General features: G+C 33.8%; 2 protein-coding genes and 2 pseudogenes across 3 annotated transcripts; 2 read left to right on the top strand and 2 right to left on the bottom strand.

The window, feature by feature from the left end:
- Positions 1–255: 255 nt before the first annotated feature.
- LOC117930047 lies at positions 256–6,094 on the top strand (annotated as a pseudogene).
- Positions 6,095–6,288: 194 nt separating this feature from the next.
- LOC117931293 (protein NUCLEAR FUSION DEFECTIVE 4-like) lies at positions 6,289–21,114 on the bottom strand. Of its 2 annotated transcripts, none has more exons than XM_034852233.1 (3): positions 9,969–10,568; positions 7,317–8,248; positions 6,289–7,217 (listed from the first exon to the last, which is right to left on the bottom strand). In XM_034852233.1, exons 1-3 carry the CDS (start codon positions 10,302–10,304, stop codon positions 6,710–6,712), a joined length of 1,776 nt encoding a protein of 591 aa, XP_034708124.1. In that variant the 5' UTR covers positions 10,305–10,568; the 3' UTR covers positions 6,289–6,709. The 2 variants fall into 2 exon arrangements, with proteins under 2 accessions (XP_034708124.1, XP_034708125.1); XM_034852234.1 differs by lacking the exon at positions 9,969–10,568 and adding an exon at positions 19,687–21,114 and having other exon boundaries at positions 6,299–7,217; positions 7,317–8,312.
- On the top strand, positions 10,502–17,500 carry LOC117930048 (annotated as a pseudogene).
- LOC117931292 (protein NUCLEAR FUSION DEFECTIVE 4-like) lies at positions 17,637–21,719 on the bottom strand. Its single transcript, XM_034852232.1, has 3 exons — positions 21,109–21,719; positions 18,691–19,622; positions 17,637–18,592 (listed from the first exon to the last, which is right to left on the bottom strand). The coding sequence occupies exons 1-3, from the start codon at positions 21,442–21,444 to the stop codon at positions 18,085–18,087; spliced, it is 1,776 nt and encodes a 591-aa protein (XP_034708123.1). The 5' UTR covers positions 21,445–21,719; the 3' UTR covers positions 17,637–18,084.
- Between the last annotated feature and the right edge of the window lie 5,669 nt (positions 21,720–27,388).

Below are 27,388 nucleotides of genomic sequence, written 5' to 3' on the forward strand. Positions count from 1 at the left end.
TCCTTTTTGCTCATCGTTGTTTCCATCTTCTTCTTCACCTAATGGCTCAAGGCAACCAATCGACATATGCCCACCCTGTGGTTGGTTCCTCAGACCCATCACCAATGGAGGATTCTAGCAGTCCATTTTATCTCCATAATGGAGATCATCCCAGGCTCATCCTCGTTTCACACCATTTATCTGGAAGCAATTACAATAACTGGAGTAGAGTTATGATGATGGGGTTGACGACAAAGAACAAGGTGGGATTCGTCGATGGCTGCATTTCTCGACCTACCTCAGACGATCTTCTTTTCAATGCTTGGAACAGCTGCAATAGCATGGTAATTTCTTGGCTCTTGAGTTTTGTTTCCAAAGAAATTGTTGAGAGCATTATGTACATCGGCAATGCCCATGAGATCTAAACAGATCTACGCGATCGTTTCCACCAGAGTAATGCCCCTCACATCTTCCAACTTATGAAGCAGCTTATTGCGTTGTAGCAAGGAGCCCTTGATATTTTGTTATACACAATTCAAGATCATTTGGGAAGAGCTTAAGAATTTTCAACCCCTACCTATTTGCCATTGTGGTGGAATGCAAGCTTGGTCAGACTATCAATAGCAGGAATATGTAATCCAGTTTTTAATGGGGTTAAATGATTCTTATGCCCAGACCCAGGGTCAAATTTTGATGATGAAGCCTTTTCCACCTCTTACAAAAGTTTTTGCACTTGTGATTCAAGAGGAATGACAACGGAATATCAATTATGGATCGTCATCTTTTGGGGATCTTCTAGTTCTTGGTGATTACAATTCAGCTTCAGTAAATGCTCATATTAGCAGTGTTCCCTCTAAAGGAAAGTGAGAGCATCCTTAGTGTGTCCATTATGGTCTTCAAGGACATACAATGGACAAGTGTTACAAGCTTCATGGGCATACCCCATGATACAAACCTTGATAGAAGAATTCAATGGGTCAAGCTCAAGCCCATCAAACCACTTTTGTTGTATCCGGAGATACAGGCTCACTTCATCATATGCAACATTGGGCACTATTTTCTTCAACCAATGTCAACAACTTATTGCTTTGTTGAGTTCACAGCTGCATCAAACCACGACTACCACTCTAGAATCGTAAGAGCGGGGAGCCCCTTTAATCTCAAATTTTCTTGGTAAATATTCTTTTTTATCTCCCTTTTCTCATAATTTGATTCCTCCCAATTCTTGGGTACTTGGCATTGGTGCTACACATGTTGGAATCCGTGCAACAATTAATGGCAAAAAATAGAAAAAAAAAATGAGAAAGAAAAACACAAAGATTTAACGTGGTTTGACTAATTGCCTACGTCCACGGGAACCGGGAAAGAGAATTTTCACTATGTTAAAATTAGGGTTACATAAAAGGGTATTTATATTAACCTTTAGGAATGAAATTCCAAAAATACTTCTGAACCGTAATATGAGCATACACAAGGGAAAATGATTGAAATGGATAGCCACTTCGAAAATCTCATATCTTTTATATCCTTCCAACCTTTTCCTTATGTTTTTCTGCATCTCTGCTATTTCTAACAATGCCATAAAGTCTGATCATCAACTTTGGCATAGCTATTTAGAACACCCATCTCTTATTAGGCTTAACACTTTGAGAAATGTATTAAAACTCAAGGATTTAGTTGTTCATCCTTCTCATTGTAAAGTTTGCCATTTGGCAAAACAGAAACAGTTACCATTTCCTATTTCTAATACAATTACACATTCTCCTTTTGAGTTGATTCATCTTGATATTTGGGGATCTTTTCATCATCTTACCATGAAGGATACTGTTATTTTCTTACCATTGTGGATGATTTTTCATGTTTTATTTAGGTTTATTTGTTGTGTTCCAAATCTAATGTCATTAGCATATTTCTTAATTTTTACAAGCTGATTCATACTCAATTTGGTGTGAATATCAAATCTGTATGTAATCCCCCTGAGTTATCTTTTTATTTTTTATTTTTTCCGGGATAAGGGAACAATTTCTTTCCATTCTTGTGTTGATACACCTCAATAGAATTTTGTGGTTAAACGAAAGCATCAACATCTTCTTAATGTTGTACGTGCACTCTAGTTTTAGTCTTGCATTCCATTGGACTATTGGAGTGATTGTATTCTCACTGCCACATATCTCATTAATCGCATTCCATATCTGTTTTTCCCTAATAAAACACCTTTTGAGATTCTTTATAATAAGGTTTCCTCATATTCTCATTTACAGTGTTTTTGGTTGTTTGTGCTATGGTTTAACTCTTGATCGACATCACACTAAGTTTTCTCCTACAGTCATTCCCTTTATTTTTCTTGGTTACCTGCCTGGTTATAAGGGATATAAACTCTTGAACTTGTCAACCAATGCAATTTACATTAGTCGAGATGTTATCTTACATGAATCTATATTCTCTTTCTAGTTCACCAATTCCACCCTCACTTCTGGGAATTTTTTTTTTTGAACTTGTGCCTCCATCTTCATTTTCTCATACTTTTCATCAACCCTTTTCACCATCTCATGACCCTAGCCTTATTTCTCCTTCTCTCGAACCTCCCACACTTCCTCCATCTCATTCTCGCCCTGCCCGCATGACCCAACGTCCCTCATATCTCAAGGATTTCCATTGTTATTTCTCTACTTCTCACTCTTCCTCTCCTACTTATCCACTCTTTGATGTTCTTGGATATGCTACACTCTCTTCATCTCATCATGCTCTCATCATTGCCATTTCTTCTCATGTTGAGCCCACTTCATTTTCGCAAGTTATTGTTATTCCTGAGTGACACCAAGCAATGCAAGCTGAACTTCAGGCTCTTAAACAGAATGAAACTTGGTATCTCACTACTCTCCCACCTAGTAAACATCTCGTGGGCTGCAAATGGGTATATAAGCTCAAATTCTGAGCTGATGACTCTCTTGAGCGAAACAAAGCTCGGCTTGTTGCCAAGGGTGATTCTCAGCAAGAGGGTGTCGATTATCTTGATACTTTCTCTCCCGTGGCAAAGCTGGTCACAATTAAGCTTCTTTTAACTAATGTTAAGCTTTCACAAGATGATGGGGAATTGCTTGAAGACCTAAGATTGTACAGACAACTGATTGTTAAGCTTCTTTACTTCACAAACACTCGGCCTTATCTCTCATACTTAGTTTATCGTCTCAGCCAGTTCCTTGCTAATTCCAAGATCTAGTCATCTTTAAGTTGCTTATTGAGTTCTACAATATATCAAAGGATCAGTTGGATAGGGTCTCTACTTTCCTTTCTCTTCAACAACTCAACTCAAGGCCTTTGCTGATGCGGATTGGGTAGCTTGTAAGGATTCAAGATGATCTATTAGTGAATATTGCATCTTTCTTGGGAACTCTTGGTTTCATGAAAATCTAAGAAGCAAAATACAGTATCACAATCATCAGTTGAGGCCGAATATAGAGCAATGACAAATATGACTTGTGAACTTGTGTGGTTATTATCTCTTCTTTGAGACTTTGGCATTGAACACAAGCAACCAATAATTTTATACTGTAATAATGAAGTAGCCCTCCACATTGCATCCAATCCAGTGTTTCACGAGCGGACCAAGCACATTGAGATAGATTGCCATCTTGTTCGAGAAAAAATACAAGCAATATATCTCAAAACACTCCATGTCTCTTCTCAAAACCAGATTGCAGATCTTCTCACCAAGCCACTTTTTCAAACTAGTTCAAGTTTCTTCTTTACAAGATGGGAATTCACAATATTCATTCTCCATCTTGAGAGAGAGTATTAGAGTAGCAGGGTATTCTTTGTAAATAACTCTGTCCTTACATAACAAATTACCCTTTGTGTTTTTTGTTTTTTGTTTTTTGTTTTTTACATTTTTAGATATGCTGAGTTGTATAGTTGGTCAAGAGAAAGTTAGAACTCATATATATCTCCTTTTTGTACTCTGTTTTTTACACAGTTTAATGAATGAAAACTGAGCAATTTTTCTCCCCTTTTGAATCTTCATTTTCCTTCTCATTTTCTAGCTGAAACCAGTAATATCCCTGATCCTAAAAACAATGGTGAAATAAGAGCCATAGGTTATTCAGGCGTTGAATGGAAGTTGTGTTTATCCCAATACAAGAAATGAACCCAGTAATAAAAAAGCTTAATTTAACTTTCTTTATATGCTTAGACTAATTATACGAAGAATCCCAAAGTCTCTAGTCTCCTTGCTTCCTTCTCTTCATCTGAGCTATATATATAATATCCCCAGAAATGGACTACGAAGAGATGGAGTGTGTTAATGGAGAGAAAAATGAAGGCAGGGATGGGGTTGTGTCTAGCGGGTTGGGAAGGGAGAGGGACAATTGGCGGAGAACTTTTACAGTTCGAGTTGTCCCAACGTGGAAGCTATAGTGAAACAATCGGTATCCGTCAAGGTTAGCCAGACGTTCAACACAATCCCGGCCACTCTTCGACTGTTTTTCCATGTCTGCTTTGTTGAGGTATAGTGGGCAGTGACTTTCTGTTCTATTTCTGTGTTGCATTTTGCTGTGATGAAAACATCTCAGGCTGGTGTCTTTTCCTATATTCAAAGTCCTTTGGATTGTGATTGGGGTGCCCAAATGAGCAAGCAGGACATGAGGGGGGGAAAGAGAGAGATGCTCTTTTTACTAAGAATCTGAGATGATAAGAACAAAGATAGGACACCAGTTTTTCTGCAATGGAAGATACGGTCACACAGAAAACCCGCCTCTAAGTATAAAGAACAAACACACTTGGGTTTCTAGCATGAAAGCTCTTGTTTATATAAAGAGGGGAGTTTCCATGCAAATTGATTACTCCTTTGAATTGGACAAGATGGCTGCAGTTAGCTGTTTTACATCTCAAACCCTCTATTTTCACTTTTCAGGCACAATCCATTTAATTATTATAGAAACTAGGGGAAATTTATCCATTTTCATAATTTTTTATTTAAGAGAGTAAGAAAGTTGGTGTTCAAACAAGGAAGGAAGATTCATGGAAGGAGATATTTGGGGGATCGGATTTGTATCTTTTTACGTTTCTATTTTACCTTCTGTTATCTGTTTTCTTGTCATTCTTAGAAACAAACATGACTTGATTGATTATTTATTTGATTGTTTTGGAACAAACATTGCAAACAGATTTGTGTGCTTATCTTTGCAGGGATGTAATGCCTCAGTCCTGATTTCATCACCAAATGGGGATGCGGAGAAGGATTCTAAAGGTAATCACTCCCTTGCAGGAGACGGTGCCTTTGACACCGTAATCAAAGCCAAGCAAGCAGTAGAAGCAGCATGCCCAGAGATAGGCCCTTGTGCAGATATTCTGGCTCTAGCTACCAGAGATGTTGTAGCCCTGGTAGGGACGCACGACCTCATTAGCAGTCATTGAATTGTCTCACTTTTTTTTTAACCAAAAACTCGTTCTGAAAACTCCCAGGTTGGAAGCCCTTGATTCAGTGTAGAATTGGGTTGTCGTGATGGTCTCATCTCTCGAGCATCTCGGGTTGGTGGAAACCTGCCAGAACCTCCCTTTGATCTTGACCAACTCAACTCCATGCTTGCGAGACACAACCTTAGCCAGCTTGATATGATAGCATTGTCTGGAGCACACACTCTAGGCTTCTCCCACTGCAGCCGCTTTGCCAACCACCTTTACTCATTCTCCTCATCCTCCCCGGTGGACCCTTCTCTAGACCCAGATTACGCCAAGCAGCTAATGTCAGCTTGCCCTCAGAATGTGGATCCCAGCATAGCAATCGACATGGATCCTGTAACCTCACGAACATTTGACAATGTGTATTACCAGAATCTGGTGGAAGGAAAGGGTTTGTTCACTTCAGATGAGGCACTGATCCTGCATCTCAGCCCATACAGTCACTGATTTTGCCAACAGCCCAGGTGAGTTCAATGTAGCTTTCATCACTGCAATGAGGAAGCTTGGGAGAGTTGGCGTCAAAACTGGTGACCAAGGAGAGATTAGGACGGGTTGCAAAGCCTTGAAATGTTCTGTACGAATTCCTCATTATCCAGTTTCCTGATATCCCCTGCATGTACTCTGTTGTATCCTTGAAATGTTCGTAGTCTTCATAATAAGACCCACAACATTGAAGATTAGCAATTCATTTTTTCCCTTTTTCTTTTTTTAATTTAGGTTGTAAGATAGATTTGGAAGACAATATTTTACAGCCTGTTGTTTAGATATCCTCAAACTAGAGAATCATAATGATCATACAGCCTGCCAGTTGATGCTTAATTTACAACAAAAGTTCTGCAACTTTTCTCAAAATATAAGCAAATTAAGAAATTCAGTGTTAATAATGAATGAAAAATAGTAAGCACATCCTCCTCAAAAAGTCCCAACAACAGACGTAAGAAAGAACTTTTAGGGAAACAAATTTAATGCTTCCACACCAAATAAATGTCCAAACTAGAATGAAAAGAAATACACAACACCTCAACATACAAAACAGAACCATGTGACTCCAATACATTATAGCAAACATTGTGGAACACCCGAAAAAAGCAGTGTCTAAATTCCATCTGCTTCCCCCTCTGGAGTCCCATGTTCTGGAGAATTGCTTAGGTTTCAGAAACATAGGTTAAAAATCAGCAACTTCTCCACGAGCTCGGATGAAGTATACAAAACATTGACATAAATTGGACAAACACTCTACTCACAATGCACCTTTTGCTACTCTTGCCACAAGTCAAGTACGTGATTTTCCATAGAGGTTGGCATAGACAATCTTTGTCCGATGTACAAGTACCATGCTTAAAACAACTGCTATAATGCAGAGACCAGACATTATCATAGAAGTGAGAAAGAAGCATATGGAACCTTCACATTTTGGAGGGTCATCCATACTAAGCATGCCAGAGAAAATCGATCCTATGTTCTGCTGCAGGTGATGGTGTTGATGAGCTTGTTTCTCCGCTTCACGATCATATATACTGCTAGCAATGACACCAGAAAACACTAGTGAACCTGCAGGGTTTGCAAGTGTGAGAAAATTGTATAAAGCCCCAAAGTTCTTCAAGCCAAACAACTCAGAGGCAGCAGCCGGCACAATTGCCCAGTGGGCCCCATAACCAAGCCCAATCAATAGAGTACCAATGTGCATTGCCCCAGGCCATCCCATAGCAAAGAATAAGTGTCCGAGTGCCATTATAACTTGGGCCGCTGCCATGGCCACTGGCCGTGGGTAAGCATGGTCCCTACTCAACAAGCATCACAAGATCAGATAAGAAAAATGAGCACAAACCAAAATCAAAATCAAATCTGGAAACCCAGTGGGAAATGAAGCAAGTTTGTACCTGACTATCATCTCAGAGAAGTAACCTCCACCAATTCGACCAAGAAAATTCCAAATGCTGATCATGGATACAAATATATGTGTATTATGATATCCTAAAGACTGGCTCATCTGTCCCAAATTATCAATCACTGTCAAACCAGATCCAGAACCCAAAAGAAGTGAGAAAAAGATAAGCCAAAAGTCCGCCTTAATCAAAGCCTGCATCAGGGTAAAGTCCTCCCCTCTATGCGGCCCCCTCCTCCTCTTGACCCTCACAGCTCCTTCTGCAGCTGCTTGGAACAGTTTTGCTTGCAAATGGGCAATTCGTTTTTGCCTTTCTGATGCTGGAAGCAAGTCTACTTCCTTAGGCTTCTCATCTTCCACCTCACTAAATATAACCTCAGTTGCATCCTGTTCGGACTTGCCAGGTTCGTCTTTCTGTGGCTCTGTTAGAAAAGCCTCTGCTTCAGGAGCTTTTGGCTCTGAGGAAAAACTCAGTGACACAGGAATCACAATTGGTACTAAAATGAGGACAAACAAAATTGCTGTAAAAATTGTGACCACTGTGTGGCTTAAGTGAACTAGATCTTGGACAAGCATGACCCCCATCAAATAAGCAGCCAAAAGGAGGCAGACACCATAGACGAATGTGAAACTTAAGTCATCAGTTGGCCGGACTTGTCTGTGACCTCCAACAGGTCTAACAATGAACATTAGGGCAAAAACTACCATTATTGGACCCACTGCAACCATGAATACGAGGGATGCGTGATCAGGGGAATGGATCATGGTATATATCTGTGTCAAAATGGCGCCACTCAAACCAGCAAAGCCTTTTAATATTCCAACCACAGGCCCCCGGCTCTTTGGGAAATTTTGCACACAGGAAACCAGATCCACCGTATTGAAGTAGGTCTCACCATTTGTTCCCACAAATATAAGAATGCATATCTGCATATTGATATCCATTAACAATTTAACCACAGCAAGAAGGGATGCAAGATTAAAAAGTCTCCTCATAAGGCTACAAGTTGTCAAATTTAGCATATTACTTTCAACTTAAGGATCCATTTGACCAGCTTAAATCTAACATTGTCTGGAACACAAAGTTTCAGAAGCTTTTCAGTGCATGACTCATGATAACTACAGCTCAGCCAATGATTAATGCCCAAAATAAGACAAGTTGGAACCATATAATAAATTGCATTGAGAGTTGGTTTGCGGCCTCATACCCACACATGGAGAAGTAAATCACATATTACGAATTGCAAATAAACAGGTGTGGGAATAAACAAACATAGAGACTCAAACTCGAGAACTTTAATTAATCAAAGCTCTAATACCATGCTAGGCTATCAATCTGACCCAAAAGCAAACAATGTACACTAGGGCTAATATATTTCAATCATAATATGTTAGTGCTGAATTTTAACTATATTTCACTATTATCTTATTGTAGTAATTGTATTGGTAAATTCTGGTGAAATAAAAGCCAGGGTAAATGCATAATGTGAAGAAGCAAATATACCGATAAAGGAGTAAAGGGACATATAGCTCACTAGGGCAATCCATGTAAACCAAAAATTAGAACATAATTTGAAGTTTAGTGAAAACAAAAAAGGTTGTACTTTGGAGAGCAATACAAAACACAAGGAACAAGTATCTGACTCCAGAACTGTAATGAGAAAAAAACGATGACACTAACATTTCAAAGCTAAAATGTGATTCATGTATCAGATCATTTGCAAAGCCAAACTTCTCAACCACATTGTCAAAAGCATCAAAGATCTTTGAAATGTGATTCATGACCAATCCCAAGGGAGTAGTGGAGCCCAGTAGAACAACCAATATGCATCTGAAATCACTCACAAGCACCTTAGCCCTTAAGATTGTTGGATATCTGAAGCATAAATATCTGTCAAATTTATTTATTAACCATCTTCAATGTAATTTCTTATCATGCACAGAAAGGATAATGCTGTTTCACCAGCAGAAATGCAAGTCTCAACTCAAATGGAAAGGACCAACTAGATATAAAGCAAAATTAGAAAAATAAAATAAAATAAAACAGAAACCCCTACTCAAATTTGGAAAGTAAATAAGATTTCAAAAATTTAATCTAAAGAAGACTGAATATCAAAAATAATAAAATTAACTCCTTTGCTCAATCAAGGAAATAATGCAGCTAAAATCAATTCCAGAATCTTAAAAGGATCCCTATAGGTAAAGAACAAAGAAAAACAAAAGGAAAAGTAAAAGAAAAACAGAATATGCAGAAGGGTAATACAATAAAACAACCCACTATCAATTGCAGGACTCTAGATGCTAAAATCCAGAAACTATTCCGAAAACTAGAGAATAACAATTATTCTTGCAAGAGAATATCCGATTGACAAATTAAACTGAGCACTGCTCTATCAAACAAAAAAAGGATTGAACTGTGCTCCAGAAATCTAAAGAGTGATCATTTGAACTTAGTTTGAGATACTCAGTGCATCTTGCAAAGTTTAACAAAAAGACCCAGATCATTATGTGTAACTAGAAGAAAACAGACATCAAACAAAAACCAAAAGAAAGAAGAAACAAAAAAAGCACAGCTACTTTAGGCGATGGATCACGTGAAATCGAAAAGGGAGAGAAAAGGGAAAAGTATTTGATAAACGATACTCACAGCCCACAAAGGCAGTGTTGGAACTCGATGAGTGACAATCAACCAAACCCACCCGTACCCAATAAAATTCTGCAAAGCACCAACGAGCAGAACAGCCCACAGAGGCAAAATCTCACACAAGCTCCCAATCCAAAATCCAATACTGTCTCCAATATCCTTAGCCACACCCAACTTTGCAATCTGCCTCTGATTGTAATTGAGAGAGCTCTTCATCACCGGCGATAAACTCCCAAACAAGTACCCAATTCCGGCACACGACTGTATCCACATTGCGGCCACAAATACCAGCCATCTGTTGTTAAGAAACGCTCTAAACCTCTCTGGTAATCGAATCATCTCATCCAAACAAACCGTTCCCCTGTTTGTAAACTTTCTCGCAAGTAGGCTTAGAGATCTGAGAAGCTCAAAGACCCAAAGAGCTGAATATTTTATGGAAGCTTTCTGGTCACTTTTTCAATTATGAAAGGAAAAAAAAAAAAAAAGAAAGAAAGAAAGAGGTGGGGCGAAAGGCTGAGAGAAGAGTGATGACAGTGATGAGTCTGATGACTGATGAGTTGGTGGCGTGGAGTATCGTCGCCTGTATCCTATATGAAACTGGAGAGGATGAAAACTCCCATGGTATTTCCTAATAGTTACAGAAATGCCATTGTTTGATAAATTCTCCTCCATTTATTAATGCCCAAAGAGTAGAGACGGCTTTACGAATTCAATGGTTCCAAACAAGCCTGCTGTTTTTAGGTAGATTTCTGCAGCTTTCTACCCATGATTAGTTATTCAGTTTCTTTTTTATCTCAAAATAAAATTTCGTTCATATTGTAACAGTTTTTTTTCTATTTTAAACACATCATGGTTAAATTTAAAAATCCAAAAAATGTATAATTTAAATAAAAAAAATTATTTTTTCTATAAAATTCTTTCAAGTAGATAGAACTATAATTCATATTTATTAAAAAAATAAAATATATTTTAATTTTTATTGAAAATAAATAAAGGATGTAGGTTTTATTTGGCAAAGTGTTCAAAAATATTTCTAAAAAATAAAAAGGTTTTAGGAATAATTTTTAAAAATGATTATCAATTACATTCAGAGAAATAAAGTTTTACTTGAAAATACAAATATAAAAAATAATTATTTTTAGTATATTCTCAAGTATGGTATAATAGAAAAGTTATCGAAACAAATTTTCAAAAATTATTTTTAATTAAAAGTTATTAAATATTTCAAACTAAATTTTTTTTTCTTTTTCACTGCATTTGCTTTTGAGAAAATACCCAACACATTCAAACACGTCTAGTACAAAACATAATTATTTCCGTTTTTCTTTTTCATCCAAACGTGTTGTCAACTTCTATCCTTTTCCCTCTTATCATTTTGGAGATGTTCCATAATTTATTTTTTTAAATTTATTCTAATTATTGGCATATGTTCGGTCGTCCATAATTTGAGGGAAAATGTCAAAAATAAAAAAATAAAAAATAAAGTAAAAAATAAATTTAATTTCAATAAATTCTTTTTTTTTTCACTTATTTAATTCTTTCATATTTTAAGATTAAATAATTTAAAATATATAAAATTTTCATTAATTTTAACTATATTCCATTTTCTTTCATATTTTCATGATAAAATCAAATATAATTTTTTTTTCTTAATTTTTTTACGGATGCAAATATAACCTATTAATTATTACACCCAAACAAATGCCATACAATTTTAAATATAGGGCATAAAAAAAATTCATAAATTTTCTATTCATAATAAATTATTAATATATGTATTAATAATGTTTTATTCTTTATTAAAATTTCATATAAAATTATTTTTTTTTAAAATGATTTCCTTCCAACCTTTTTTTTTATAATTTTTTTTAGGTATTTTTTATTTTTTATTTTTATAAAATTCAATATATTTTGTAAACTTCCGATATTTCGTACAAAAGAAACCTCTCACTATAGTTAACGTGATAGCATTCTCTTACTAATCTTATCAATTCAGAGAATCTTTGAAATGTCACACATACAATCCTTTTCTTTCTCTCTCTTTCCCATCAAAATCAATGAACCCCACTTTAAAAAAAAAAAGGAAAAGAAAAAGAAAAAGAAAAGAAATAAAATAAAATAAAATAAAAACGTGTTTCATTTGTATTACCAAATTTGTCTAGATCAGCAGTTTTCATGTATACGCTAAATTGAAAAGAAAAAAAAAAAAAAAAAGTTAAGTGGAGACTTTGAATTGATTAACTTATCTTGAATGAGAAAATTTTCCACTTGTATAGCAAGCAAAAGATAAAATTTTGAAATTTAAGGGAAAAAGATTTTGCATATCTTAATTTTTTTTAAATAAATGGCTTTTAAAATCATTATTTATGTTATGTTACCCTTATATTTAGTTTGTAAACTATATAACAAAATGAAATAAAATAAATATTATTTTTTAATGTTTGATATCTGTTTAAAATAAATATTTATAATTTATAAATAATTTTTTTATATTATGTTACTTAATATATAAAAATAAGTATTATTTTTAATCAAAAATTTTATTTTATAAAATAAATAATAGAAAAAAAATAATAATTTTTATTTTAAAAAATATGAGATATGCCTTATATCTTAACTTAGAAATAATATATATTCCATATAAAATAAATATAAAAAAGATGATGAATAATATATCATATCATTTATTTTTCTTTTATAGTTAGTTGAATATAAGATAAGATAAGTAATAGAATAACTTCTTTCATACCATTACCAATCAAACATAAGATATGACGTGTTATCCTTTTTCTTATCCTTTCTCGTACTATATTCAACTAACCAAATATAACCTAGTTTGATTAACGGGATAAGACGTGATATCTTAAAGAATATGTGTATCTTATCATATATCATATCCCATTTAATAGAAAATGCATATATTAGGATATAATTTCTAACAAAATATGAGGCTCTAAGATATGAAATAAAATTTTAAAATAATATATATGATGAGAAATGTTATGTTATACTTATATTTAGTTTAAAAGAATAAAATGAAATATGTATTATTTTTTAATATTTAATATTTATTTAAAATAAAAATTATATTATATTTTAATATTTATTATTAAAAAATATAAAAATTTTCTTATATTTAATAATATTCATAATTAAAATATTTAAAATTTATGAGTAAAACTTTCTTACATGATGCTATTTCAGTACCAATCAAATATAAGGTCGGAGATGTTATTGAAGTGCCATTCAAGGGCAATTTGGTATGGGAAAAAAAGATGGCGGATAGGTGATTTTGGCTTCTTCTCCATGACTCCAAGTAAGGGACACCAGCCCAAAACATAGCGTGACTTTTGTATCGAAATGTACAAATTGACACAAAAACAAAAGAATAAAAAAAAAAGGGAGGCTGAGACAGAGATGGGCCAGTTGGTGATTGGGTGGTGCCTTTTTTTTCCGCAATATAATAATAGCTACTATTATTTATTTATTGGTAAAATGTGTAGTTTTGTGACTTATGTTTTGGGAGGAGAGCAAGATAGGATCCCACAATGGCAGAAGAGGGGATAGGATCAGTGTGTAACATCCCCTGCTCTGCTTGGCCTCTCTCATTTTGTTCTTATTCAAGTCACTTCATTAGATAGACTTGAACTTTTGTTTTTTTCCTCTTAAAAAGGAAATATTTTTATTTTACAAATGCCCTTTCGGCCATGATCTCTTCTAATGGCTTTTGGAGTGTTCATATTTAAAATACTTAAATGGAGTTTGAATAGGTATTTTTTTAAACAAATTTAAAACGTTCCCACATATATTACCTAACCTTTCACAATTTGTTCTTCTCGTGACTCTCCCAACAATTTTCAAATGCAAGTCACATGTAAATACTATAGCACTTCCCAACACAGTTCATAAGAATAATTTCTCATTAACACAATTTTCTACTTCTATAGAGTGTCCATAGCAAAATAACAAGAAAAAAATATTCAGGATATTTAAAGAATATCACACCTATTTCAACTCATTTCATTAAACTTTTATGCCAATTAATAAATGAAAACTAAAATAGAAAATAAATCAAGAAGTAGAATTAGAGAAAAAGAGAATGATACCCAAATTTAACATGAAAAATATTCGAAGAAATAAAAAATCACGAGCCTACAATTGATTGAAAATGTTCACTATTAAGAATAAAAAATGAATGTAAGGTTTTACCTATCTCAAACCTACCAATCATTCCCGAATCACTTGACTAGCACATTTCCACTTTCAATTTCACACCTTCTTCTTATGGAGCACACTTGGAATCTTCACCGATCTCGACATCTTTTTTAATCCACATAAGAAGAAAATGGGTTTTCACCCAAGTCCAAATAGATTAAAAATTGAGAGATGGATGACAAAAGAATTAACTCATTTTTTCTCAAGAAAATCTGTTGAAAACAATTTGAAAATCAAGAAGAAAATGAGATTTTCTTGACAACCAAATACCTTAAATTTTGTAAGAAAAAAAAAGCACAATGGGAGAACCATTATTGGTGTTTTTCGCATTTCAGGAAGCAAATTTTGTATTTTAAGTTTAAAGAAACCCTTAATCCAACGAATGAAATAAGATCAAAAAATTGCAACCTAGATCGATCTAACTTGAAATTGGATCAATTTTGGAATAAGGCATTTTGAATACTTAGTAAATATATATATATATATATATATATATATATATATATATATATATATATATATATATATAACCTCCATAACTCCTTAAAAAATACAATTTAAGAAAAACAACATTTAAAAAAATATGGTTGATTCAATTTCACCCAACTCCAACCTCAACTATATACTTGAGTCTCTTAGCAAATTCAACAATTTAATCTTCATTAGTCAAGTAGTTCAAAAAAGGATTTGGAAAAACTGAGTCAGGAGATACTTAGAATTTTGTCCAATATTGTCAACTTAGCTAAACACTCACAATCTCCCTCTTTGACAATTCTGAGACAAAACCCTTAACAACACAATAGTATAAGCAAGCAAGCCTCACCCATTCTCATTCAAGGCCATTCACTTACCCACTCAATCTCACAACCTAATTACTACAAAACTTGCAAATAAACTTCCAAAAACAATTAGTAGCACCTATATGAAACAATTGAATAGATACAATATTTCCAAGTATATAAAAAAAAATATCCAAAAGAATTATCACATGTATATCCAAATCCAAACTAGATAAGTTCACATATCAACATGTATCTTAAAAAAATATAACAATAATCATCAATAACATCCGATATCCATCCAGTATCCAATATCAACATATATATACAAAATGGCAATAATCATCAACACCGTCCAATATCTAAAATCTTAAATATAATGCATCTCCCTTTTTTTATCCTAGAAGGAGACAAAAACCACGATCATCCTCTTTTTGTCCAAGAAAAAAAAAAAAAAAACAAAGGGATGACCATTTAATAATAAAATATCAAACATTCAAATCAACAAGCATCACATATCAACAAGATATTAAATGCCCAAAAATCAAGTATCCACCTATTACTAAATATCCATATCAACATCCCAAAAAAATTTAATAGGATATAAGAATCTCCTCTTAACTCCTATCACAAGATACAAGAAACTCCCCCTAATCCCATCATAGGGTCTGGATTCAAAACTTTCAGAAAATGCTCTACCACCATAAAAATAGATTCCAAGCATGAAAATGTATAGAAAGCACTCACAATGAACAAACAAAGCCTAGGACTGACATTGTTAGAAATCAAGAACAATCTAAGGTAAAAATGAAACCTCAAATAGGAAATCTACAGTGAGAAGGCTCCACAAACAGAAAACATCCAAATAAGGCTAATAGTGGAGAGAAAAATGGATGGACTAAATGCTAAGGGTTGTTGGAAAGAAAACCTTGTCAGAATGAAAGTTCAAGAAATAGTTGTCAGATATAGCAACTTGCTGGAGAAGATGGCTTAAGCTAAGAAACCCACGGATGAGCCACAAAAAAAAAAAAAAAAATGACATCAAATGGAGCATTGATTCAGAGATTTTTTATGCTGATAAGAATGATGCTAATGGAGGACTTCATTAGAAATGCTACCAAGAGATTATAAGGAACCAAAAAAAAAAAGCAATAAGAGTGAGAAACCTTACCAATTTATCATATGCATAGATAAAAGACAAATTATTATTAACAATCTATCAAGGAAGCTCAAGCTCAAAGAAAACTCACTCATGACTCCATAAATAATGAAAATATTAATTAATTTCCACCAATAAGTCTATTTCTATCCATGAACCAAAAATTATTTTCAAGAACACACATCCACACCTAGAGAAATATTATATCCCTTGAAATCAATTTGCACTTCTCTTGACCTGCAAAAAAGGTGTGCTCGGATCCTGTCCAAGCAAACCCCAATGTTTTGGCAAGGATTTTGTAGGAATCATTTTGGGTACCTTTCCCCTGGTGTCGGGTGGTGTTTATAGAGGGTGATCTTTAACGTTGCTTTTTGCCCTTATGTCCTTAATTGACCACTGATAATGATAAATTATCTATGACATGTAACAGTTGCCTGTCTTGCGCAAAATGCATAACCGTTCCATTTATTGTGTCCAGCTGCCCGAAAGTAAGTCTTTTGGGTTATAAATCTCGGCCAGGTGCCATACCGCCCGGATGGATCGCTCAGGTGAGACTATCCGGCTGGCCACTAGCTTTAGTGCCCACAAGTCTCTTGTGCAGATATTCTGGCTCTAGCTGCCAGAGATGTTATAGCCCTGGTAAGGACGCAGGACCTCATTAGCAGTAACTGAAATTGTATCGCTTTTTTTAACCAAAAACTCATTCTGAAAACTCTCAGGTTGGAGGCCCTTGATTCAGTGTAGAATTGGGTTGTCGTGATGGTCTCATCTATCAAGCATCTCGGGTTGCTGGAAACCTACTCGAACCCTCCTGTGATCTTGACCAACTCAACTTCATGTTTGCGAGACACAATTAGCCAGCTTAATATGATAGCATTGTCTGGAGCACACACTCTAGGCTTCTCCCACTGCAGCCGCTTTGCCAACCAGTGGACCCTTCTCTAGCCCTCAGATTAAGCCAAGCAGCTAATGTCAGCGTGCCCCAGGATGTGGATCCCAGCATAACAAATGACGTGGATCCTGTAACCCCACGAACATTTGACAATGTGTATTACCAGAATCTGGTGGCAGGAAAGGGTTTGTTCACTGCAGATGAGGTGCTCTTCACTGACCCTGCATCTCAGCCTACGGTCACTGATTTTGCCAACAGCCCAGGTGAGTTCAATGGAGCTTCCATCACCACAATGAGGAAGCTTGGGAGAGTTGGCGTCAAAACTGGTGACCAAGGAGAAATTAGGACGGATTGCACAGCCTTCAATCATGAAGGCAATGTCTCAGCAACAAGTTCTGTAACAAATTCCTCATTATCCAGTTTCCTGATATCCCCTGCATGTACTCTGTTTTCTGATCGCCTGTGTAAGCGGACTCTCTTTCATCCTTGAAATGTTCAATCTTCATAACAAGACCTACGACATTAAAGTTTTGCAATTCTTTTCATAGACTAGATAATCATGATGATCATATAGCCTGCCAGATGATGCTTGCTTTACAACTAAAATTCTGTAACTTTTCTCAATATGTAAGCAAATAAAGAAATTCATTGTTAATAATGAATGAAAAAATAGAAAGCACGTCCTCCTCAAAAAGTCCCAACAACAGCCGTAGGAAAGAACTTTTAGGGAAACAAATTCAATACTTCCACACCAAATAAATGTCCAAACCAGAATGAAAAGAAATACACAACCTTAACATACAAAATAGAACCATGCGTGACTCCAATACATTATAGCAAACGTTGTGGAGCACCTGAAAATAGCAGTGTCTAAATTCCATCTGCTTCCCCCTCTGGAGTCGCGTGTTCTGGAGAATTGCTAAGCTTTACCATCTCTCCCTCAATAAATACTTTCAGAAACATGGTTTAAAAATGAGCAACTTCTCCATGAGCTCGGATGAAGTATACAGAACATCGACATAAATTGGACAAACACTATACTCACAATGCCCCTTTTGCTACTCTTGCCATGAGTCAAGTACGTGATTTTCCATAGAGGTTGGCATAGACGACCTTTGTTCGATGTACGAGTACCATGCTTAAAACAACTGCTATAATGCAGATACCAGACATTATCATAGAAGTGAGAAAGAAGCATATGGAACCTTCACATTTTGGAGGGTCATCCACACTAAGCATGCCAGAGAAAATTGATCCCATGTTCTGCTGCTGGTGATGGTGGTGATGAGCTTGTTTCTCCGCTTCTCGATCATATATACTGCTAGCAATGACACCAGAAAACACTAGTGAACCTGTAGGATTTGCAAGATTGATAAAATTGTATAAAGCCCCAAAGTTCTTCAAGCCAAACAACTCAGAGGCAGCAGCTGGCACAATTGCCCAGTGGGCTCCATAACCAAGCCCAATCAATAGAGTACCAATGTACAGTGACCCGGGCCATCCCATAGCAAAGAATAAGTGTCCAAGTGCCATTGTAACTTGGGCCACTGCCATGGCCACTGGCCGTGGGTAAGCATAGTCCCTACTCAACAAATATCACAAGATCGGATAAGAAAAATGAGCACAAACCAAAATCAAAACCAAATCTGGAAACCCAATGGAAATGAAGCAAGTTTATACCTGACTATCATCTCAGAGAAGTAACCTCCACCAATTCGACCAAGAAAATTCCAAATGCTGATCATGGATACAAATATATGTGTATTATCATATCCTAAAGACTGGCTCATCTGTCCCAAATTATCAATCACTGTCAAACCAGATCCAGAACCCAATAGAAGTGAGAAAAAGATAAGCCAAAAGTCCGCCTTAATCAAAGCCTGCATCAGGGTAAAGTCCTCCCCTCTACGTGGCCCCCTCCTCCTCTTGATCCTCACAGCTCCTTCTGCAGCTGCTTGGAACAGTTTTGCTTGCAAATGGGCAATTCGTTTTTGCCTTTCTGATGCTGGAAGCAAGTCTACTTCCTTAGGCTTCTCATCTTCCAACTCACTAAATATAACCTCAGTTGCATCCTGTTCGGACTTGCCAGGTTCTTCTTTCTGTGGCTCTGTTAGAAGAGCCTCTAGTTCAGGAGCTTTTGGCTCTGAGGGAAAACTCAATGACACAGGAATCACAATTGGTACCAAAACGAGGACAAACAAAATTGCTGTAAAAATTGTGACCACTGTGTGGCTTAAGTGAACTAGGTCTTGAAGAAGCATGACCCCCATCAAATAAGCAGCCAAAACGAGGCAGACACCATAGATGAATGTGAAACTTAAGTCATCAGTTGGCCGGACTTGTCTGTGACCTCCAACAGGTCTCACAATGAACATTAGAGCAAAAACTACCATTGTTGGACCCACTGCAACCATGAATAAGAGGGATGCGTGATCAGGGGAATGGATCATGGTATATATCTGTGTCAGAATGGCGCCACTCAACCCAGAAAAGCCTTTTAATATTCCAACCACGGGCCCCCGGCTCTTTGGGAAATTTTGCACACAGGAAACCAGATCCACCGTATTGAAGTAGGTCTCACCATTTGTTCCCACAAATATGAGAATGCATATCTGCATACTGATATCCATTAACAATTTAACCACAGCAAGAAGGGATGCAAGATTAAAAAGTTTCCTAAGTTATCTCTGATTAGAGCACATGACTCTAAAAATCAAACTTCTATATAATTGTATCAAATTTCAATATTGTAATAGATGTTCATCATCCAACTGCATTGCAGACTCCATCATTATAACAAATATATGTCGTCTATGCAATAATAGAAACAGACATCTAGACACAAGAATCAGATTTTTTTTCTTTTTTGGATTGCATTTTTGCGGGTGAGCTACACATGTAATAATCAACCCTCCTCAAAAGGCTACAAGTTATCAAATTTAGCATATTACTTTTAAGGATCCATCTGACCAGCTTAAATCTAAAATTGTCTAGAATTCAAAGTTTCAGAAGCTTTTTGGTGCATGACTCAGATGATAACTACAGCTCAGCCAATTATTAATGTCCATAGTAAGACAAGTTGGAACTGCATAATAAATTGCATTAGGAGTTAGTTTAGGAATTCCAAAACGAAAGGAACAAATATCTGACTCCAGAACTGTAATGAGAAAAAACGAGGACAGATCCGTTTCAAAGGTAAAATGTGATTCATGTATTTGCAAAGCCAAACTTTTCAACCACATTGTTGAAAGTTTTGAAGATCTATTGATTTATGACAAACCCCAAGGGAGTATTGCAGCCCAGTAGAACAACCAATTCCGACATCTGAAATCAGTCAGAATCACCTTAGCCCTTAGATTGTTGGATATCTAAAGCATAAACATCTGCCAAACCTATTTATTAACCATCTTCAATATAATTTCTTATTTCATGCACAGAAGGATGATGCTGTTTCACCAGCAGAAATGCAAATCTCGACTCAAATGGAAAGGACCAACTATGATATAAAGCAAAATCAGAGAAATAAAATAAAATAGAAATCCCCTACTCTAATTTGGACCGTTAATAAAATTTCACAAATACAACCAAAGAATCGTCTAATCCAAAAAAGATTGAATATAAAAAATAATAAAATTAACTCCTTTGCTCAATCAAGGAAAATACAATAAAACAATCCACCATCAGTTGCAGGACTCCGGACGTTAAAATCCAGAAACTATGCCGAAAGGTTGAGAATAACAATTATTCTTGCAAGAGAATATCCGATTTACAAATTAAATTGAGGACTGCTCTAATCAAACAAAAAAAAAAAGATTGAACTGTGCTCCGGAAATCTATAAAGGAAGAAAGAAAACAAGTTCTCCAGTTTATGTGATCATTTGCACTTGGTTTGAGATACCCAGTACATCTTCCTAAGTATAACAAAAAGACCCAGATCATTATGAGTAATTAAAAGAAAACCAGACAAAAGAAAAAAACTGACATCAAACAAAAACCAAAAGAAAGAAGAAACAAAAAAGCACAGCTACTTTAGGCGATGGATCACGTGAAATGGAAAGGGGAGAGGAAAGGGAAAAGTATTTGATAAGCGATACTCACAGCCCACAAGGGCAGAGTTGGAACTCGATGAGTGATAATCAACCAAACCCACCCATACCCAATTAAATTCTGCAAAGCACCAATGAGCAGAGCAGCCCACAGAGGCAAAATCTCACACAAGCTCCCAATCCAAAACCCAACACTGTCTCCGATATCCTTAGCCACACCCAACCTTGCAATCTGCCTCTGATTATAGTTGAGAGAGCTCTTAATCACCGGCGATAAACTCCCAAATAAGTACCCAATTCCGGCACACGACTGTATCCACATTGCGGCCACAAACACCAGCCATCTGTTGTTAAAAAACGCTCTAAACCTCTCTGGTAATCGAATCATCTCATCAAAACAAGCTGTTCCCCTGTTTGCTAAACTTTCTCAAGTAGGCTTAGAGATCTGAGAAGCTTAAAGACCCAAAGAATTGGATATTTTTATGGAAGCTTTTTGACTTAGGTGGGGCGAAAGGCTGCGAGAGGAGTGACGACAGTGCTGAGTTGGTGATGAATGTGGAGGAGCATCGTCGCCTATATCCTATACGAAGCCGGAGTAGATGAAAACTCCCATGGTGTTTCCCTCTAGCCGCCGAAACGCCAATGTTGATAAATTGACTTTTCCACAGTGAAGTCCCCTCCACTCATTACGTGTTCAAATACTAAAGACTACTTTTACGAATTCAATGGTGGTAAAGAAGTGGTATCTTAACTGAATTAATAACTTAATTGACTTAATAATTTAATTTAAATTATTAAAAAAATTAAATATATTTTGAAAAAAATACTTAAAATAAAAAATAACTTCAAGTTTGAAATTATTTTCAATATTTTGTTTGGAAACCCAATCTTTTACCAAAAATATTGAGATGTCCTCCTTATTTGTAAGTTTTTGATTGCTAGGAGGCCGAAAATTACAACATATGTCATCTTCACATTTAAGTATAATTGTTATACACTTTCCTTTTATAAATGTGACTTCCTATCTTACCTCGAAACTGATGTATAAAAATTATAAAATTAATTACAAAATTTTCAAGCATATGAAGAAATTTTCCATTATCTTGTAAATCTATGGATTCATAAAAATCAAGTATTTTTTAGGAAAGTCCAACTCAACCCCTTTTCTCACAGTTGATAAAGCTACCTTACAACTTCCAAAGATGATAAGTTCGACTCCTACTGTAATGACCCGCACCCAACCATGTGCACCCAATCATGTAGATATTATCCGCTTTGGGCCCAAAGGGGCCCTTGTGGCTTTAAAACGCGTCTACTTGGTTAAGAGGAGTCTCTACATATATAGCGCCAGGAACTTGCTCCCCTCTCCGATGTGGGACATCACAAATACCCCCCATGCAGACATAACGTCCTCGTTGTGTCCCATGAGATTGTGGCGCCAAACAGATAAACACCCCTTACGGAGCCAAACAAACCCCCACACCGGGGTCGAGGATCGGCTCTGATACCATTTGTAACGACCCGCACCCAACCATGTAGATATTATCCGCTTTGGGCCCAAAGGGGCCCTCCCGGCTTTAAAACGCGTCTACTTGATTAAGAGAAGTCTCTACATATATAGCGACAGGAACTTGCTCCCCTATCCGATGTTTGGCTCCGTAAGGGGTGTTTGTCTGTTTGGCCCTGCAATCCCATGGGACACAACGAGGACGTTGTGTCTGCATTGGGGGGGGGGGTTTGTGATGTCCCACATCGGATAGGGGAGAATGTTCCTGGCGCTATATATATAGAGACTCTTCTTAACCAAGTAGACGCGTTTTAAAACCGTGATGACCCCCTTGGGCTCAAAGCGGACAATATCTACATGGTTGGGTGCGGGTCGTTACACCTACCTTCTAATCAAATAACGTAATATCCTTGAAAAATGAATTCATTGGATATCTCCCATTAATGAAAGATTCAAATTAAATTTTGATAGCTCAAAAATAAAGAATAAAAGTACTTCAAAATGGGTTATTAGAGACTCTAATGATACTATAAAAATAGTTACAAGTAGTCATAAAAGTAATGTTTTAATAATTATTTAAAGTAAAAATTAAATAATAAGTTTTAAGTTAATAATTTGACTTAAAATCAATTTAAATTATTAAGTATTAAGTTTCATCATGTCCAAAGTGTTGTCTACTTTTTTTAGTAGATCACATTAGCTTATATCCATGATCTTTTATTCAGTTTCATTTTTTATCTCAAAAATAAAATTTAGTTTTTCTTTTAACTTTTTTTTTCTATTTTAAACATATCATGGTTAAATTTTAAAATCCAAAAATAAATAATTTAAAAAATATGTATTTTTTCTATAAAATTCTTTCAAGTAGACAGAACTATATAATTCATATTCATTAAAAAAGTAAAATATATTTTAATTTTGATAAGTATAATTCAAAATCTATTTTGTAAAAATTAAATTATTTCCATATAATTCAAAAGTATAAATTTATGATCATACTCACGTGATCGCATGCATGAGTAATAAAAAGAAAAAGCAAAAATTATAAAATGAAAGGAGAAGAAAATAAGAAAGATAAATTAAAATATAGACAAAAAAAAAAATTAAGGTATCTCCCTTTTATCAGGGAGTCACAAAGAGATATACATCAATATGGATGATCATCCGTAAGTTCCCAATAAAATCTTATATTTTATAACAATAATAATTTTGTCCAATAATTATTCCTCATTTTATGTCAAATCTTGTTCCGTTTAACAAGCTGGAGATTAGCATTTAACAACTTGGAGGTTAGCATTTTCCTGTGACTCATAAATGTTTAAATAATAATTTAAAAAAAATATGAAAAGTTCTTAAATAACTTATTCCCGGAACAAATTTTCAAAATTTATTTTTAATTAAAAATTATCAAATATTTTAAAATTAAAAAATTATTTTCTTCTAAAAAATAAATAATAAAAAGTTTTTAATCAGAGTTTTCAAATTGGCCCTTATTTTTAGGGTCGAAGTTTTCAAATAGATCCTTAATTTTATTTTATTTTAATCAGGGTTTTTTTTATCTTAATTTTTTTTTAAATAGAATAGAAATATTAAAATAAACAATATAAGATAAAAATAAGTTTAATTTTATCCAAAATTTAAACTTGCTATCCATCAATAAACACTATTCAATTAATTTTATTTTTTATTTTTTGCTTTTCACTATATTTGCTTTAGAGGAAATACCAAAAGGAAACACATTCCAACACGTCTAGTACAAAATACAATTATTTCCATTTTTCTTGTCCACTCAAATGTGCTGTCCACTTCAATCCTATTCCTAACCCTATCATCTTGGAGATGTTCTATAATTTTTTTACAAATTTATTCTAATTATTTGCGTCACCTATTCCGGGATATAAATCTATTTCCAACCTTTCAAAAAATTACAAGGAAATGAAACAAAATATATAAATATATATATATATATATATATATATATATATATATATATATAAATAAAAAATAGATTTAAAATCAATAAATTATTTTTATTTCTTACTTCAAATTTATTTTTTTATTTAATTATTTTATATAAGAATTTAAATAATTTAAACATATATAAATTTTTCATTAATTTTAATTATATTCATATTTATTTTATATTTTTTTATGATAAATCAAACATAATAAAATTATTTTTTAAAATATTTATTGGAACCAAATATAGGCAATATCTATGTTATTAACTTATTACACCCTAACAAAATGCCATATACAATTTTAAATATATAGCATAAAAAAATTTCAAAAATTTTCTATTCATAACAAACTGTTAATATATGTAGTAATAATGTTTTATTATTTATTAAAATTTCATAAAAAATTATACCTTAGATTTTAAAATTTTAAAAGACATATCGTGGTTAAATTTTTTATTTATTTAAATATATCTTAAATTGTAGGTGGCCTATCAATGTGATCGGTCACATCATTTTGGATAAGAAGAGGATTTGCGACTGGGAAATATCCGCCGGCTTGTGGCCCTGAAGGATGTTTATGCACGGCTCGTCGGCTCCTAGCCTCCTAATACCAAAATAATTGTAAGACACAGACCAAACATATGCGACTCAATCAGAATAATCGTCGGGAAATATTTACTATTTTTATTTTTATTTTTTAAATTTAAAATATTTGAATAAAAATAAAATATTTATGTATATTTAAAAAAGATTTATCTTATGTTTTTTAAAATCATTTTAATATTTTTTTTAATTTGAGATAATAATTTTTTTAAGATTTTATTTTATTTTTAAATAATTTTCATTTAAAAAAATGAAATCTATAAATTCTTATATATTATATAAAATTTATTATTATTTTTAAATTTTAAAAACACAAAATATAAAGTGTATTTAAAGGTAATCTTAACTTCTATATCTTATATTTTTATCTCTAATATGAAGTATATTTCAATTTAATTAACAATTCAGGTCTAAATAATGAAAATTACTATCTTGCCCATGGTTTCTAGTTACTTGAAATATACTTAATCGATAATGAGTTCATGCATTATCATGGGGTAAAGTGGATAATAAATACATGTAATAGTTAGAGACTATAGTTTATTTTTTTTATTTAAGAAAAAAGAAAAGGAATGAGTTAAATTAGTGTTTGTTGTTTTTTCATTTAAAATCTAAATAGCCCTAATTTTGAATTGAATCTGAATTAAATTAAATTTTGTTAAATGTTTAGACTAATAGTTTTACTAATATTGTAATGCATTTCAACTATGGATAACAATTAGAAAATGATAAATAGATATTTTTAAATCAAACTCAAGAAGGTTCATCACATGAATTAATCATATGAGTTTTCACTTTTTTTTTTTTTCAATTTTTTCAACAAACAAGGAAATAGACATACAATAATGGATGCACAAATACTGACCCAATAAAATACTCGATACAACTCACATGCCAATAAGTCAACATCCCTAATTAAAATTTACATGATATTTCAACTACTCAAAAACACATTTCACATATCCATTAATATCAAAACATATTTTTAAAATTTGAAAACTAAAATATCAAGACACATCCATTAAGGTTTACATTGTTATTACATAATCCTAAAATATTTTAAAAAATTGGTTTTAGTTAAAAAATAATTAACAAACATATTTTTAAAATTTAAAAACTAACATCCTAAAGACGATTTTTATAGTAGTTCTACAATACTAACCTATGTTTACCCTCAAACTCCTTTCAAGTGAGGGACTGCTAGATCAAGGCTTTCAATCCAAAATTTTAAATCTTCTAATCCAAGTTTTTAAATCTTACACTTAAAGTTGATGATTCCAATGGATACATACAAGTATGTTCAAATTGAATCTTTAACTTAAAGCTTCGACATTCAACCTTACTCAAATTAATAAAAGTTTAACAACACTCAATCTAGCACAATAAATACTTAAATATAAAAAAAGTTAAGATGAATAAATAGACATACAAAGAGTTGAATACTTTGAACGAGAGAAAAATGGTAGATAAGGAATTTAATGCAAGTGTTCTCATCTCAATAAATACTTAAAAGGTAATTGTTTGTCATTTTCAAAGTTCGATTGATAAAGGTTAACCTAGATTGGGAATGCAAGTTCAAACAAAATTTTTTGCACCTTGGGTCGGACCTTGACTAGGAAAAGGCAACCGGTTCAACTAGTTCACAATCTGTTGAATTGATTCAAGTCCCATAGATTGGTTGGATCAAATAAGGCTAAAAGTCTATCTTTTCAACCTTAAACCTTTCTAACACTTAGACAACAATTTGTAGGGACTCTATAAATCATTTTTAAATCACTTTGCCTAAAGTTTTTGAAGTTTAACTTAGTTTTAAATAGAAAGTAATCATTTAAGTGAGTTTTTAGAAAAATTAAGTATAAAGAAATATACGGGAAAAGTTTAAATCCTAAGTACACTCAAATGATTCATCATATATCGAGTTTAATTCTTCATACATTATTGATTTTGCTTTTCTTAGATTCTTTCAAAGTATACTTGTCTTTTCTTTTAATTTTCTCAATTAATACCCGAAATTTAACTTGATTTAAACTCATTAGTTTACTTAACTTTATTTTGTTATTGTCAAAACACATTTAGAAGAATCCTTGGACCGGCCATGTACTATTCAATTAATATTTATTTAAGTTAATTTTATTCTAATATTGGTTTTAAATTTTATCAAATACTACATCTATAGATGCATTTCATTTATGAAATTTATTTTTTTGAAGAATTATTATTACCTAAAATCTTTTCACCTCAAATCTCTATAAAAAAAATTA

This window comes from Vitis riparia, chromosome 14, assembly GCF_004353265.1.
Source record: "Vitis riparia cultivar Riparia Gloire de Montpellier isolate 1030 chromosome 14, EGFV_Vit.rip_1.0, whole genome shotgun sequence".
Classification (NCBI taxonomy): domain Eukaryota; kingdom Viridiplantae; phylum Streptophyta; class Magnoliopsida; order Vitales; family Vitaceae; genus Vitis; species Vitis riparia.